Below are 16,556 nucleotides of genomic sequence, written 5' to 3'. Positions count from 1 at the left end.
GTTGGGCCTCACTGGCCTCGGAGACCATGGTTCGCAGACCTGGTGTCACTTTCGGTGAGCCAGCTATGGCAGATCCCAGACAGTACAGTGGCCCTAGTCCAGGGGCCCCCCTCCGATCCGAACCCACAATGATTCCACCTAACCGTTTGGATGTTGAGAGGAGTCTCCTAAAACATACTAATCTCCCTGATCGGGTTATTTTCACTATTCAGGCTGCTCGTAGAGACTCCACGAAACGCATATATGAAGCCACATGGCAGGCGTTTGTCGCGTGGTGCAACACTCACACCTCAGCTTCAGTATATTTCCTCCTCCTCTTCCTCCAGGACGGTCTGAAAAAGGGGCTTACCCCAACACGTTACGGAGGGAAGTGGCAGCCCTTTCCTCCATACTCAGCAACAACTCCACGACCCCCATGTCCAAACATCCCCTCATTTGTCAGTTTTTATGGGGAGCCACCAGCCTTCGTCCACCAACTGTCCACAGGTTCCCTACTTGGCGACTTAACCCAGTTCTCAAGGCCTTGACTAGACACCCTTTCGAGCCCTTGAGGGAAATTTCCCTTCGCTTCCTTTCTCTTAAAGTTGCCTTTCTTATTGCTATTACCTCAGCACGCGAGTTTCAGACTTAGCAGCCCTCTCAGTCAAGAGAGATCTCTGCATCTTCCACAGTAACAGGGTGGTGCTTCGTTTAGAGCCCACTTTCCTTCCCAAGGTCAATAGCCTTTTCCACCGCTCACAAGAAATTGTTCTGCCGGACTTGTCCCTCTCCCATTCGTCGCTTGGAGTTTCAGAGGCACACGCTGGACGTACGCAGGGCTCTTCGCATCTATATTGCCCGCACGACTACGATACGGAAAACAGAGGCCCTGTTCATTTCCTTTCAACCCTCCTCCTTAGGAGCCAAGGTTACTTCCAGCACACTAAGTCGATGGGTTAGGGCTACCATTGCCACATCCTACCAACAACAGGCTCTTCTGATTCCTCGGAATATCACAGCGCACTCCACGCGGAGTGCGGCCACTTCAGCTGCTTGGGCCACCCAAGCATCTTTGGAAGGGGTTTGCAGAGCTGCTACATGGTCGATGCCTACACCCTTCATCCAACACTATAAGTTGGACATCTACGCATCGGCTGAGGCCTTGTTTGGCAGATGGGTGTTACAACAGGTTCTTCCAGATGCCTCCTAGAGTGGCCAGGACGGCTCCCACCCATAAGGACAACAAGCTTTGGAACGTCCCATGCCTGACTGGTGTTTCCACTGACATAGAGAATGGACATTGGCTTACCTGAGACGTCCTTTCTTCGAGAAGTGGAAATACCAGTCAGCCCCACCCTCATTTGCGCCCGGCCTGGGTTGCTCGGGAGTGGGGGGTAGATTCTAATTCTTTTTCGTTTCAGATGACACGTCAGTCTGCTTCTCAACCTCGCTGAAAAAGCTGGCCACAGAAGGAAGAGGCGGGGCTTAATTGAATCAGCAGACTCGGTCCTATTAGCCAGACACAAGAGTTAACCCATGCCTGACTGGTGTTTCCACTTCTCGAAGAAAGGACGTCTCAGGTAAGCCAACGTCCATTTTTGTCACCTCATATACAGGTAGTCCTCAATTTAAGACCACAATTGAGCCCAAAATTTCTGTTGCTAAGCAAGACATTTGTTAATTTACAACCTTTCTTAACAGTTGTTAAATGAATCACTGCAGTTGTTAGTAACAAGGTTGTTAAGTGAATCTGACTTCCCCATTGACTTTGCTTGTCAGAAGGTCACAAAAGATGATCACATAAGCCTGGGACACTGTAACTGTCATAAATATGAGTCATTGCCAAGCATCTGAATTTTGATCACATGATCATGGGTTGCTGCAACAGTTGTAAGTCACTTTTTTCAGTGCTGTTGTAACTTCGAATTGTCACTAAATGAATTGTTATAAGTAGAGGACTATTTGTAATTCAATCTTAAAGGCCTCTATCCTCATTTATAGCTGAGGTATATTTACTGTACTCATCTTTTGAGTACTATAATGGATTTATATTTACTGAATATGCATACTTCATTTTTTTAAGATAAGAAAAAAAATATCCCACAAGTTTTATACATCATAACTGTAGAGTGCCCTCCAGTTATTTTCGCTTTTGTCTTTTGTGGTACCTTAAATGGAAATTTCTTAGATATCTCATACTTGAGATTCCATGATGAATTTTATTGTCAAAATCCTGTTAGCTCTCCATTTGATCAGTGAATTTGTTTCCTAGAAATAGGCTTCCTTATATTTCTTCCATAGTGTCTGCTTGCTCTGCTAGAAATAACCACTCACTGCAGGCAAACAGCAATTCTTATTATATATACCTTAGAAAAATAGCTATTCCGGAGATTATCTTCTCCATCCACAGTTCCCTTTTTGCTCATTCTCTTTGCTTCAGCTCTTCAGTCCTGATTGTTATTCCTGATTAACTGAATTACCTATATTTATATATTACAGACAAAATTATGGCAAAACTTAAATGCTCAGTGACAACTAAAACTTCTTTTTGGAAAATGTCATCAACTTCTATTGGAAGGACAGATTCTGATTATTTCTGGAACCAAAAACAATCTTTTTTCCATTTTTCCATTCATTTTCCCTACAAGTGACTATTCTTACATAGATTTTGGCAGCTCTAAAAGAAGATAGTTCTCTCTTTAACTTGCCCTAAATAAAAACTAGTTTCTACATTATTCCGAGAAAACACCATGGATGCTTCCTGTAAATCTAAACAGTTTTAAACAAAATCAAAATTTCAGTCAGACCTGTCCCAATCCTATTCCTTAGGAAAGAAAGACCCTTGATTCCATTTGATTAAAGCAAAACGTTCTTTTACTAAAAGTGTTGGTTGCATGTTTTGAGAACGATGAGACGTTGGGGGTAATCCACATTTTTTTTCCCAAGGTGCCTGGCATTGGGATGCTGGTACAAACTGGATCTGGCTGCTCTGGTCTTTATCACCTGTCATTTCCCCTGCCTGATTTCTGTCACATACACACACAGCTTAATTGCCCTTCCATCTTCCCCCCTCCTTTCTAGCCTTAGATGGTAGGATGCCTATGTGGCGCCAAGCCGAACCAAGCAGAGCTGACACTAAATGTGCCTTGGAAAAAACCCAAGAATCTCAAAATATAATTGTAGGCATGTCCAATTTGATTACATTTATCTTACTTTTATTTCAGTTTTAGAGGTTTTACTTTCTAAAAATGGGAAAGAAGCTCGACCTTTCCAGATTAACAGATGAAGAGGCCAAACATGTCTGGGAAGTAGTTCAGCGGGACTTTGATCTGCGCAAAAAAGAAGAAGAGCGTTTAGAGTGAGTAATTAAAACATAGTGACTTATCAGATGAAAATGCAAAGTGGGTGTTTAATATGCATTGCTTTCAAACTGTTTTTTTATATTGAACCATATAAAAATAATATTAAGGAATATAATCCAAATTATACCATAGCAAATAGTTTATTCATATTTATAATGTTGCTAATTTAATAAGCTGCTGTCTGTTTGTTTGTTTGTTTGTTTGTTTACACACACACACACACACATATATACATACATACATACATACATACATACATACATATTTGTGTTTGAATCATGCAGTTGGGAAGAACTTTTAGCCAAACATGAAATACTCAACACATTTGAATATAAGAAAGATCTGTAACAGCCATTGCTTTTTTGGTTTGTTTAATTGTTTTCTGAACCCATAAAAGAAGAATATGAGGGAGAGTGGAGAAAAATTTGAATGACGTCTTATAATAAGGTTTGATGTGTAAAAGCGTTGTTTGGTTTGATAGAGGCTTTGGCTAGACAGGACAAATCGCCTTGAACCACAAAATACATGCTTTTCAGTGCTGGGCTTTGTCTTGAAAATTTAACGTCAGTATGGGAAATACGAGGGACAAATATTAAGGAGACAGGAAAGCCCAATTCAGCCTTGTTAAAGGTTTTATTTATTTTGTGGGAAGAGTCTGGAAGTGACTCATCAAAATGGGAGGCTCCTTAAAGTATACATTTATATTAATAACTCTACAGTATCCATAATCAGAAAAATAATATTTTCCTATGTCCATGGTGAGCAGACTGTACTCTGAGTGGTTCAGGAAGAGGAACATTTTGGCAAAAAAAATAAATCATTATCGTCTAATAATTTTAAATCTCTCTAGGCAATTTAGACTTTGTATGTTCGCATTGCAGAATAATTAAGAATGGATTCTTGTACTTAGGCACATAGGCCTTTCTCAAAAACCGATAGATTATTCTAGCTATCTAGAACTCTTTGGGCCCCTGGAAAGCTGCCCCTTTTGCTTCTACTGTCCACTGACTTTCAGTGTTAAGATAGGCTTCTGTTCTTCCTCACATTTTTTGAGAAAAGCAGCAATCTGAATGATAGACCCTAGATCCTGTATGGAATGCAGCCAATTTATTGATTTGTTTTTGTTTCTCTCAAGTACCAGACCCATCAAAATACCTTACTGTGTAGAATAAATATATGCAATAAAATCATAACCACAATGTCACAATTTAGTATTAAAGAGCCAAGAGTTAATACCGGTGCAACATGTAGAATACAAAATTAAAATAATTCAAAAATCTTCTGAAATAAGAATCCTTTTAACTGTTGGCCAAATGTCTTGGCATGGCTCCTACACACAGGGTCTGCTTTTCTTCTAAAAACAAACTCTGGTTGTGATCACTTTTGTGAGAGAAGATACTGTTTTCAATGCTCTGACCAGAAATAATTAAGTTTTAGGACAGGGATCCCCAACCTGTAGACCGCGGCCCATTGCCAGGCCGTAGCCTATTCGCAACTGGGCTGCGTGAGTGGTGGGCTGGCGCACATGCAGCCCCAATTACATGAGTAGCGGGTGCCAGCACTTGCAGCCCTACTCGCGCAAGTGGCAGCACTTGCAGTCCTGCCCACACAAGCATCGACACAGCCCCCACTTGTGCAAGTGGCATCCCAAAGGCCACTCTCGCAGATTGGTTTCCTCCCCCTGCAGTCAAGTTTCCTGCTTCCGATGGACCAAAAGCAGAGTGGTGAGAGCAGAGGCTGAGTGGGATGAGCATACCCTGCTCAGCTTCGCTGATTCACCGAGGCTGCCTATGCAGGACATCCAATGTGCTTTTGGAATGTCAGGCAGCCTTGGTGAATCTAAAGGAGCACAAGACCACAGCCCCAAAGACTTCTCCATGGCAAAAGCTTTTGCAAATAGATGAAAAGTTTCGGTGGGAGTGATATGCTTCAGGCCTTCCATCCTTTACAAAAGCTTTTGCCATGGAGAAGCCTGAAGGAGATGAGACCACACCTCAAAGTCTTCTCTTCTGTCTTATGTGAATGGAGGTGCACACATGTGCGCTAGCCTGCCACTCATATGGCCCAGTTTTCCTCTCCTCCCCAGCCAGGCTGCCAAGTCACAAAGGTTGGGGATTGCTGTTTTAGGAAATAAGTATTACTTCAGCTATGCCAAAAAATAGACTAGATTTCCACCAAAATCTAGTTCTGATAACAGAGATTATCAAATACTTTCTACTCAGAGTATGAGTATCCAACCTGAATTAGTGATTGCAGCCAGATCCCCTCTTAATTATTTATAAGCAATTAGATGCAAATAACAAGGGACTTGCAAATAATCCAGGCCTTCCAACAAATGGCATAGCTAAATGCACCAGCCAAAGAGGAACATTTTCCTGGCAGGAATAATGATTTGTGCATTCAGAGCCAACTCTGGAATAATGACAGTTCCAAAATTAGCTTTCCCACTTATCATCTGTATCTCTGCTTTTGTCTTGTTCCTTTCCAAATTAGATCTCTTCTATCCTTTTTTGTCATTAGATAGCTGCTACCTTTTGCAATTTCTGTGTTGCTGTTCCATTCATGATCTGATATAGTAGAATATGGAATCATAGAATCATAAAATCATAGGACTGGAAGTCTTTTAGTCCAACCCTCTGCTCAAATTGGGAGATCTTATACTGTCCCAGACAAATGGTTTTACAATCTTTTCTTGAAAATTTCCAGTGATGGAGCACACACAACTCTGGGAGACAAGTTGTTCCATTGGTTAATTTCTGTCAGAAAATTTATTCTTAGCTCCAGGTTTGAATTTCCTCTGATTAACTTCCTCCCATTGCTTCTTGTCCTGCCCTCAGGTGCTTTGGAGAATAAGTCAACCCCCTCATCTCTGTGACAGAGCCTTGTGTACTGGAAGATAGTTAATCATGTCACCTCTAATCCTTTTCTTCATTAGGCAAGATGTACTTAGTTGCCTTAACCTTAATTTAACTTAATTGAATTTGAGAACAGTTCTCAATTGTGCTGAAATATCAAGAGACTATTGGGTAGTAATAATTTATTAAACTTGTATGTCATCTCACAACAATCAAACAAAAAAATTACAATAAAAGCAATAAAAGATAAAAAGATGACTAATGGGTTGAAGCGAGGGGTCTCCCTTTTCCTTGCCAAAGGCAGCAAAGTGAGGAGCTATCCAGATCTTGGGAAATCTCTCACAGGGCAGGTGCTGTTTGCAGAGAAGGTGTGCTTTCAAGATCCCAATAAATGACATTGCTAATCAAGAGTAACCCATAGGATGCCAACCTTGCAGGATCAAATTGACTGGTTAGATTGTTACCAACAACAGGCAGGACCTCAAGTGACCAGGTTCTTAGGCCATGTACCTTTTCCATCCTAATTGTAGCTATAAGCTTGATAAAATGAGCCAAAAATAGTAATGAAATGTGAGATGTGAAGTACCAGATTTCCTTACATAGAAGCAATATTTTCTTGTGGCTGTTCAACCAGACCACCTCCATCCATGCCCTGATCTACCAGAATTGGGTAGATGTAATGATTAAACAAATGTGGTGGTTCCTATCATGTTTACTTAAGATGCAGAAGGTCTTTTCCTATCATCTAATTATGGAGCCAGCTAAATCACTAGCATAAAATGAACTGGGTTTCATGAGTAGACAGATAGTAAGAGCTTTTTTGAGTTACTCAAATAAGTTATTTTCTATACTATAATAAAACAAAATCTTTTCCTCAAAGCAAAGCCCCCTTTTTTTCATTGGGTTCTTTATGCTATAAAAAGTAGATGCAAATGATTTGATAGATGTTATCTTACTACATGGAAAACTTACATTTTAAAAACAAACCAGTAATCAAGTTAAAGTTTAGCATTTATGAAATTATTGACATGTAACTCTTGCATACTTATTCTCCCAAGCTGCTCATTATGTAAACAAATGTTCTATAGAAACTTAGGATTACTTTATTGTCCTGATATCCACAGTCAAAACAGTTTCAAAATATCAGTTATTTAGGCACTAATATTTTTCATATGTATAAATGCTTAACTTCTATATTTGAATTGTTGAGCCCTAAGTTAATCTCCTTTTTTGTCTGTGTACACAATGTATTTACTTATTTATCTGGTCATACCTTCAGACATTTGCGAAAACAGAAAAAGCAAACATCTCAGTGTACTGTTGCTGGTTAATATACCACAGGAGCAACATTAATAACTATGTATATGGAAATTTTCCAGTTATACTTTCCAGTCCTACCCACCTGGAAATAAGCCATCAAAGACCTGTCCTACAGTGCAAATACTACATTCCTTAATCATCACCTCAAAGGCAAACAAAAGATGGTGTGTATTTCTAGCTGTGCTGAAAGCAAGCAGAAGCCTATCAACCTGGCGGATCTGCGCTAGTAAAATCCAGCTTAAAAGTCTTCATTTATGTGAGATGTTGATTTGAATATATTTTTAGTTCCTACAAACTGAGATTATTATTCCATATTCCTTTTACAGGGCAAAGATTTGACTTTAGCCCAGGGCAGGAAAGGAAGATTTAAAGCCCCCCTCACTTAATGCTGTTGACCCTTATCTAACTAAACAGATACTGATTGTTATTTGAGTAGATTCCTGTACATAGGCTTTTAACAATAAATCAGTTTAATTGAACCTTCATATGAGAATCTGCTCTTTCATGTCTGACAGCCACTGTGCAAGACTCTTCTTCTGGATTTGTGCTGAAAATACTCTGCAGATGCCTAAACCACTACAAGAAAGAAACAGAGCTACCCATGTTACTCTTAGTGGGTCTAAATAGCATTCAAATTTTGTGACTCAGGCATATTCTCATTCAGCAATTAAGAACCATCAAGAGGAAGTCCCTAATTTGAACCTGACTTCTGCTAATATAACCTAGGAAGCTGTATTTTTTTTACCCTTGGCCACCCACCAACTTAGTAAACAAGATAAAGTTGATGATGATTGATGATGATGATAGTTTATCACATAGGGCAATAATGACATCAACAAGGTTTATGAACTTCTAAGTATTTGTTTTACAGGGAAATGTCACAAAAGATAGATTCACCAGATTTCTTCAGAGGATGTCTGCTTTATACTTTGAGATCTGTGGTTTTAGAGTATGATGTAGATAGTAATCATGTTCCATGGGAAACTCAATTTTTCTCTCCTTTAGTCTTGATGACTAAGCTAAATAATGAATGTTATTTCAAAGAAATACCCAAATGCAGTCTCTTGTTCCCACACATTCTTTGATGTGCTAAAACATAGAGTTGGCACCTAACAAGTTAAAAAGCAAACGAAAATCTCAGGCCCAAGTGGAGGGATTGTTTCAGTGCCTCTTTCTGTCTAGGTGTTTCTCATTCTTAGCAATTTTAAGAAGCATGGACTTCAACTTCCAGAATTTCCCAGACAGCAGGAATTAAAATCCACATAGTTTAAAAATGCCATGGTTGAGAAACATTCATCTGTCTCCCTTTCCCTTCTAGTGTACTGAAGCCAAAGCTTAAAAGTAATTCAAAATCTACGTAGAATTACATCTATGGAGATTCTCTGTGATTTTGAGAGTTCAGCTTTACATGCACAGCTCAGTGGTATCTGCCCAACCTTTGCAAACCTTAGAAAGTTAAATTGAACCTGATTACAGCTTTGCGGATGACTAGGAAATGCCAGGCTTGTACACTATTAAAAAAAAAATCCAGATGAAAATTATTCTCATTTTCTTATAAAAAAAACCTAGATAGATAAAACTATTAAGTCATTAGGAGTATAGTATTTGAAGAAACAGTGTGAAAATTTTAGAGTGTTCTTGCTATAAGAAATGTGGCATGTGTGCTTGGAATGATTATGTTGTTGTAGGATTCTGTGGAACATTTTGGGGAAAGTCTTTTTATTCAGTTGATACCAAAGAATAACAATAACGCAATTAGTGTAATCCCTGTGTCCAAGAAATCAGATACAGTCAGTGGCTTTGTTTAAAGGTTAAACAGCATGAATATAGAAGTTCAACTGTCATGAAGGCAAGAAAGGACGATTCCGTCTGTATTCTGAAAATGGCTCATAGGTGGGAGGGAAACCACTGCATTCCTGTGTTGTGCCTCGAGATGACAAAGCCATTCCAAAAACAATATTGTAGGGTCTAGAACTACTTGGCATGGCCGGCTCACTGCTGCCAGTTGCCACTGCCAACAGATCACTAGGTGTTTTTTATAGTACTGCCTACAATGGGACAATTCAGTGTGGTCAGCTCAACATGGTCAGCTCACTGCAGCCAACTTGCCACCACCAAGTCGCCTCTGCCAACTCACCGTTGCCAAATCGCCGTAGGACCACATTGCCAACTCGCTGCGGGGACAACTCACTGTGGGCAACTGGCGGGAGAGCCAGGCAAGCAAGCAAGTGATGGACAGAGCAGTGACCCTTTTTTTTCCCCACACCCCCTGCTGCCATTCTGCGCTCTTCCCTTCTGCTCCCTCAGCCATTTGCCCAGCTCTGCCTCCAACTGCCCACAGCGAGTTGTCCCCGTGGTGAGTTAGCTGTGTGAGTTGTCCTGCGGCGACTTGCCAGTGGCAAGCTAGCAGAGGCAACTTGATGGTGGCAAGCTGGCTGCAATAAGCTGGCCCTGCCAAGCTGGCTGCACTGAGTTGTCCCATTGTAGTCAGTACTATCAAAAAAGTTAAAGATCCAGCAGGATCCACAGATTTGTATTTTAGAAGAGAGAAGTAAGGAAAGTATTAGATCATGGGTGTCAAAATCAATTGTGTCACGTGACGCATTGTGACATTTTTTTGCCTTTGCGGAGCTAGGGTGGGTGTGGCCTGCGCATGATGCATCTGGCCCCAGACTGCCAGTTTGACACCCTTGTACTAGATAATCTTATCCCATTATCTTCCTTAAATGCAGCCTAGATCAGTTTCATCCAGAATCATAGAAAACTTCAGAGCTTTTTAAGAGCATTCCCCAAGTTGATACATTGACTTCTTTGCACCAGATTCCAATGCTGATGGCTATGTAACCATGGCCTCCCATCCATATCATTTCAAAGAATTGTTTCTATAATTGTGATTAGGAAAGAACAGATATCTGTCTCCAATCTAACCTCCACCCCACCCCGCCCCAAGCAAAAGTGGGAAACAAAAAGAGTGAATATTGGCTGAGTATAGTTTCAGGGTTTCTTTTCATTGCCAGGTATATGGCCACGCTCCAGCAAATGCTGTTGCATCCTTCCTATTCTGCCTTGCAAAAGTGAAGATACAGCTAGCAGAGCAGGATTGGAAGGTCTGATGTTCTATGTCATGTGGCAATGTAAAGCCAAGGTAGAGAAGTGTTGTGAAACAGTGCCTGAATCATAACATAGAAATGCTAATGTTGGAGGGAGAGAGTGCACTTCGATGGTGGATTGGAGATGGTCCTTGATGTCATGGGTTGTCGGTATCATCTCCCTTGAACTCTCCTGGAGCCTTTAGTTGGACTGATGGTTTGTAGCATTTTCCCACCCCCACCCACCCCCAAAAAAGTAAACAACAGGAAGTGGCTAAAGAGCAGGAACTCAAACAGAAGGACAAGGTAAAAGAGAGTATTTGTCAAATAAATAAAAGGTGCAGTTTGGGGGAAGTAAATTTAATAGGGCTGGTAAGAAATTGATTTTCAGTAGAACTCAAGATAAAAGAGAGGCAATGTTTGAATTCTTCTTTTTTTTAAAGCCTTCTTAGGTCAATATAATATATACAGTATGCCTTCATATACAGAGGCTGGAAAATCCTGGTCCTATCAATCTATGAAAGTTCTGATCCTTAAGGAAAAAAAGGAACAAAATTTAAACTGTAGGTTGCAGAAAGTTGCTCACTGCTGCTCTGTTTCACATAAGGAATTTGAATTTTAAGTGCCCCATTAAGAATGAATAATTTACTTTCTCTCATATTTTTATTTGATTAAATATCAAAAGCTTTTTTTGATATCATTTACTTAAATATATAATATGGACATTATTAATTTTATTATTACTGATTCTATTTATTACGGCCACCCACTCTAGAAGACTCTGGAGGGCTTCCAGTATTCAGAAATGCATGCCTATATGTGAGTGTGTGTGCTGTGTGATAAACAGATGACAGTGTTTAATTATTTCTCCCCAAAGGAATCTAAAATGCAAAATTGAAAAAGAAAGCACTAAGCGGGAGCTATTGTCCAGTCAATCCCACCTCAACAAAACACTCTGCATCCATTGCCTGCAACCCTTTAAGTTTCTACTAAAAAGCAAACGCCAGTGCTTGGACTGTCACTTGTACATATGCAAAAGTTGCAGCCAGTATAACAAAAAGGAGCAAGGTTGGATGTGTGATCCATGCCGCCTAGTTAGGTAAGTGGGCTAGACAAGAGTTTTGTCATCTCCTTTCTTTATTACAGTTCTGACTAGACATTAAGTGGTAACTTTCTTAAATTTTTTAATTTCTCATGTGAACCATAGCTTTCATGACTTAGCAAGTCTTACAAAGAATGTTGGGTTTAGTTTGGTTCATTTTGGTTCATTTGAATTTACCTTCTGTTAGTAATACTGTATATCCAGAACTGAGCACTAGTCATGATGAGAGAAAAATTACGAAACCTGCATGGTGATGGATTACAAATTATACCCTTTTATTCTTGTGGCCCAATGCTGAATGCAACTATATAAAATTTGTATAATGCTGTTACAAAGTATGTTTCATTACTTGTTATCCCTTCTTTCTGTGGACATTTATGAGAGTAGAAATTAGAGGAAGGAATGGATTGAGGGGGAGTGGGGAGAGATACTAATACCAATGTCTTCCATTATTAAAAAAAGGAGACTCTTAAACTATAATTATCCAGAGGACACAACATATAGGATTATTCCTTGGATGTTTATTGTAATAGTTTTGTAAATACGTTATGCTGGAAGAGAGTGATTATTACAAAGATAACGGTAAATTGAGACACCATCTTCTTTCTTTTTTTAGTTCCTTAGTTCCATGTATTCATCTTAAAGCAAATTAGCTTGAAGCTGCTTTTTTTCCCTTTCTTAGAATATGAGAGTTTGATCCACTTTCTAGACTGGCAAATATTTAACACTATGTAAAAAATGTTTTAAAAGATATGTATAATGCAATATTTTTAAAAGTTAAATGTGCAAAGATAGGAGCTGTGCCTTGTCCTTGTTTGGTCTTTTGAAATGCTAAAACAATAAAAGTTTAAAAATCTTTTAAAAACCTCTATTTTACATGGATTTTTCACTGTTATTTATGGCCAATACTTCTGTTTTATCTGCCTCTTCTGCTATACTTTAGCAGCCATTTTCTTTTTGTTTCTTACTTCCTTGACTATCAGAAACTAGCAATACTAAGTAACTAATCAGATTTAGCCTAATTCCTACAGCAATATCATTGCTATGATAGTCCTTAATTGATGAGTATTATTCATATGATCTGTATAGAAACACACAGATCATATGAATAATCCTCATCAGTTAAAGGACTATTCCTTATCTAAAGAATGCCAAATATGGGACATTGTTTAGAACTTTTCTGAACAATGGCTCCTACTTTCTGACTCAATACCATATTATCTTATTTTAAAACTAAAGGCAATTCTCTTTACCTAGAATAATTTTGAGAAAATACAGCCTTATGTTTGCATTATTCATACAAAGATAACTAATGCATTATATTAAAAAAAAGCCTTAATCATGTACCTTCAGCCAAAAGTGTGAAGAAAAATGCGAGTTCCCTCTTAAAATGAGAACAGTCAAGGGAACCGGAAGTGTCGCGGTGAGATTGGCTGGAAAATAGCGGGCTCCAGTGAGCCCTGCAAAAATCCAGGCAGACAAACCGCTGTCGGGAGGATCTTCTGATTGGATTCATCCTGTAGGGACGGTGAAGAAGGAAAGGCACTTTGGATGACCAAGAGGAACAGGCAAGTTCCTCAGAAGGTCGGAGGAAACTCTTCGATCCAGCGGCAGGGGCGGTGGCATTGCGACGGTAATGAAGCTGGGGCAACCGGAATAAGTTTTGTGCAGAAGCGGTGATTTGGGTGGAGTATTTGTACCGGGTGAGCGATTGGCCAACTCACAGTTAAAAAAGAAGTATTTTAAAAATTTTAAAAGAAGTCCCAATAAGGAAATAGCAGCTAATTGGAATTGGGGAATGTTAATGGAGGGAGAAGAACAAACGGAAGTTAAAGCACTAAAGCCCGGAACGGAGCTTGATATTTGGATTGGAAATTGGATTTGGAGATATTAAAATTACTATAAGAAAAAGAAACCCAAAAGGAAATAGTAATTGAACAAGATCGGACATAATTCTAAAAGTTTTGAACTTTGAAGAACAAAGAAAAATTCAAAATGGAAAAGCCCTGTAAAGGAAACTTTTTAATTGGATTTGAAATTGGATTTTAAACTAGAATTTGGGATATATAAAATTAAGAAGAGAAAGAAAAAATTTGTAAAGTATTTGATAATGCGGATTTAATACACAAATTGGATATTTTGCGACTTTGTTGATTTGAAACTTGTGGAGAGAGACATCTGCTGGCAGAAAAAAAGCACTACAGTGAACAATTTGAAATCTGAAAAAAATTACAATGACTTTTAGCTACAAGAGCCGTGAGAAGTTTGAAGGAGGATTTGTTTTCTTTTAAGCTGTTTGATCTCGACAACTAAAGGAGGTGGAAAATAACAAAATTGTAAATTGGAGTTAAAAGCAAACCAGAACTCAAAATGTGGCAGGAATTAGTTGAGATGTCAAAATGATGCGTGTATCATTTAATCTTGATAGAAAACAAAAAACTGTGTCAGAACATATTCAATTGGATAAAGAGGTTAAGAATGAGAAGCAAAAAACAGCACAGAAGATAAAGACATTGATGAAGAAAAACTAAATTATTACATTGGGAGTAACAATGAAAAAAAGAGAAGGGATAGGAGGAAACAACTTATAAAAAAGAAGCAAACTAAGGGAAGAGAAGGAAAGGGGAAAAGTTAGAAGAAAATATTTTTAACAATTACACTGGGATTTACAGTGGCAAAATGAGAAGATAGGATGAAGCAAGAGGAAAAAAAGGGGAAAGAATTAGGCATAAAAAAGTTAAATGATTACATTGAGATCAACAGTGGGGAAATAAGAAAAGTGAGAGGAGAAAAAGGGAATAGATTAGATGGGAATTTAGGGCAAACTAGACGAGTAAAGGATTTAAAAGTCAAAGGAAGGATACAGGAAGAAAAGACATGATAATTATAAAAAAAGAAAAGAAAATGAGAGAATGGGATAAAAGGAGGAAAATTTTAAGAGGTGGATTTCTGGATGGACCAAGAGAAAATGGTTAGGTGTCCTCCTGGATGGACGGTTGTCCTTTGAAGAGCATATGACGACCGTCTCCAGGGGAGCTTTTTATCAGGTACGCCTGATACGCCAGTTGCGCCCCTTTATAGACTGGGATTCCCTATGCACGGTCACTCATGCCCTCGTCACTTCCCGCCTGGACTACTGCAATGCTCTCTACATGGGGCTCCCCTTGAAGAGCATCCGGAGGCTCCAGTTGGTCCAGAATGCGGCTGCACGGGTGATAGAGGGAGCAACTCGAGGCTCCCATATAACACCTCTCCTGCGCAAGCTGCACTGGCTTCCTGTGGTCTTCCGGGTGGAATTCAAGGTGTTGGTTACCACCTTTAAAGCGCTCCATGGCATAGGACCGGGTTATTTACGGGACCGCCTGCTGCCACCAATAGCCTCCCATCGACCTGTGCGCTCCCATAGGGAGGGCTTCCTCAGGGTGGCGTCAGTCAAATGATGTCGACTGGCGACCCCCAGGGGGAGGGCCTTCTCTGTGGGGGCACCTGCCCTCTGGAATGAGCTGCCTCCAGGGTTACGACAACTCCCTGACCTCCGGACCTTTCGTCGCGATTTGAAGATGTTTTTGTTCTACCGCGCAGGGCTGGCTTGAAGTAATAGTAATTTTAATAGGGGTTTATTATAGTTTTATTTCTGTTTTTTAAGTTTTAATTCGGCCAAATTGAATTAGTTTTTTAATAGATTTTTTCAATTTTATATTATATGTATAATTGTGTTTTATCTGGCTGTAAACCGCCCTGAGTCCTTTGGGAGAAGGGCGGTATAGAAATCAAATCAATAAATTAATTAATAAATTAATAAATTAATGGAAAGGAAGAAGGGTAATATGATGTATACCTATAGTATAAGTGAATTGTAATAATACTTGTGATTGTAATGTGAAATATATGTTTAATACGAATGGTAGAATGGAGAAAAACAAGGGAAAGAAGGAAAGGAAATATACTATATACCTATAAAATTAAATGAATTTTATTAATATCAGTATTGTAAAAATGGAATTATGATATGAATTGTATGATGTATTTAGAAGGGGTTAAGATATGATTAAGAGATTAAGATAATGTTTGTATTTGAAAAAGGTGCTGTGAAAAACAAATCTGAAGAAATACATTGTTTTTGGTAAAATGATTAGTAGGGAAATAAGAAATGATAATAATCCCTTTCATGGATTACTGCCTTGTCATGGCGAAGGGGCTTGCATAGCTCAATGAAGCTATGAGCTATGCCGTGCAGGGACACCCAAGACGGACAGGTCATAGCAGAGAGTTCTGACAAAATGTGATCCACTGGAGAAGGAAATGGCAACCCACTCCAGTATCTTTGCCATGAAAACTCCATGGACAGTACCAAAAGGAAAAAAGAGATGACGCTGGAAGATGAGCCGTTCAGGTTGGTAGGTGTCCAACATGCTACTGGGGAAGAGCAGAAGGCTAGTATTAGTAGTGCCAGAAAGACTGGGCCAAAGCCGAAAGGACGCTCAGCTGTGGATGTATCTGGTGGTGAAAGGAAAGTCCAATGCTGTAAAAAAAATTTCTCCATAGGAACCTGGAATGTAAGATCCATGAATCAAGGCAAGCTGGATGTGGTCAAACAAGAGATGACAAGCCTGAACATCGACATCTTAGGAATCAGCGAACTAAAGTGGACAGGAATGGGCGAATTTAATTCAGATGACTATCAGGTATACTACTGAGGGCAAGAATCCCTCAGAAGAAATGCAGTAACCTTCATAATCAATAAAAAAGTAGGTTCCAACCACAACTTTTTCTTTTAGGGATTACAATGGATTGTACAGTTACTGATACTAAATTGATTTTGAACTTAATAACAGCAGCAAGACTATTG

The 16,556-nt window shown here is 39.3% G+C and overlaps 1 protein-coding gene across 9 annotated transcripts in view; it reads left to right on the top strand.

The window, feature by feature from the left end:
- The window catches only part of MLPH (melanophilin), a 135,687-nt gene that overhangs the window by 25,361 nt on the left and 93,770 nt on the right, over nucleotides 1–16,556 (top strand). For 8 of the 9 annotated variants that reach the window (XM_058184814.1, XM_058184805.1, XM_058184788.1 and 5 more), the window contains 2 exons: nucleotides 3,204–3,337; nucleotides 11,483–11,704. In XM_058184814.1, coding sequence (XP_058040797.1) covers nucleotides 3,228–3,337; nucleotides 11,483–11,704 — 332 coding nt within the window. In that variant the 5' untranslated portion in view covers nucleotides 3,204–3,227. Of the gene's footprint in view, nucleotides 1–1,400; nucleotides 1,560–3,203; nucleotides 3,338–11,482; nucleotides 11,705–16,556 lie in introns of all 9 variants that reach the window. The other variant, XM_058184779.1, reaches the window with a different exon arrangement.

The sequence above is a fragment of the Ahaetulla prasina genome, chromosome 1 (assembly GCF_028640845.1).
Source record: "Ahaetulla prasina isolate Xishuangbanna chromosome 1, ASM2864084v1, whole genome shotgun sequence".
Taxonomy (NCBI): Eukaryota; Metazoa; Chordata; class Lepidosauria; order Squamata; family Colubridae; genus Ahaetulla; species Ahaetulla prasina.
Note: the sequence above shows the minus strand (reverse complement) of the source record. Positions and strands in the feature narration are given on the sequence as shown.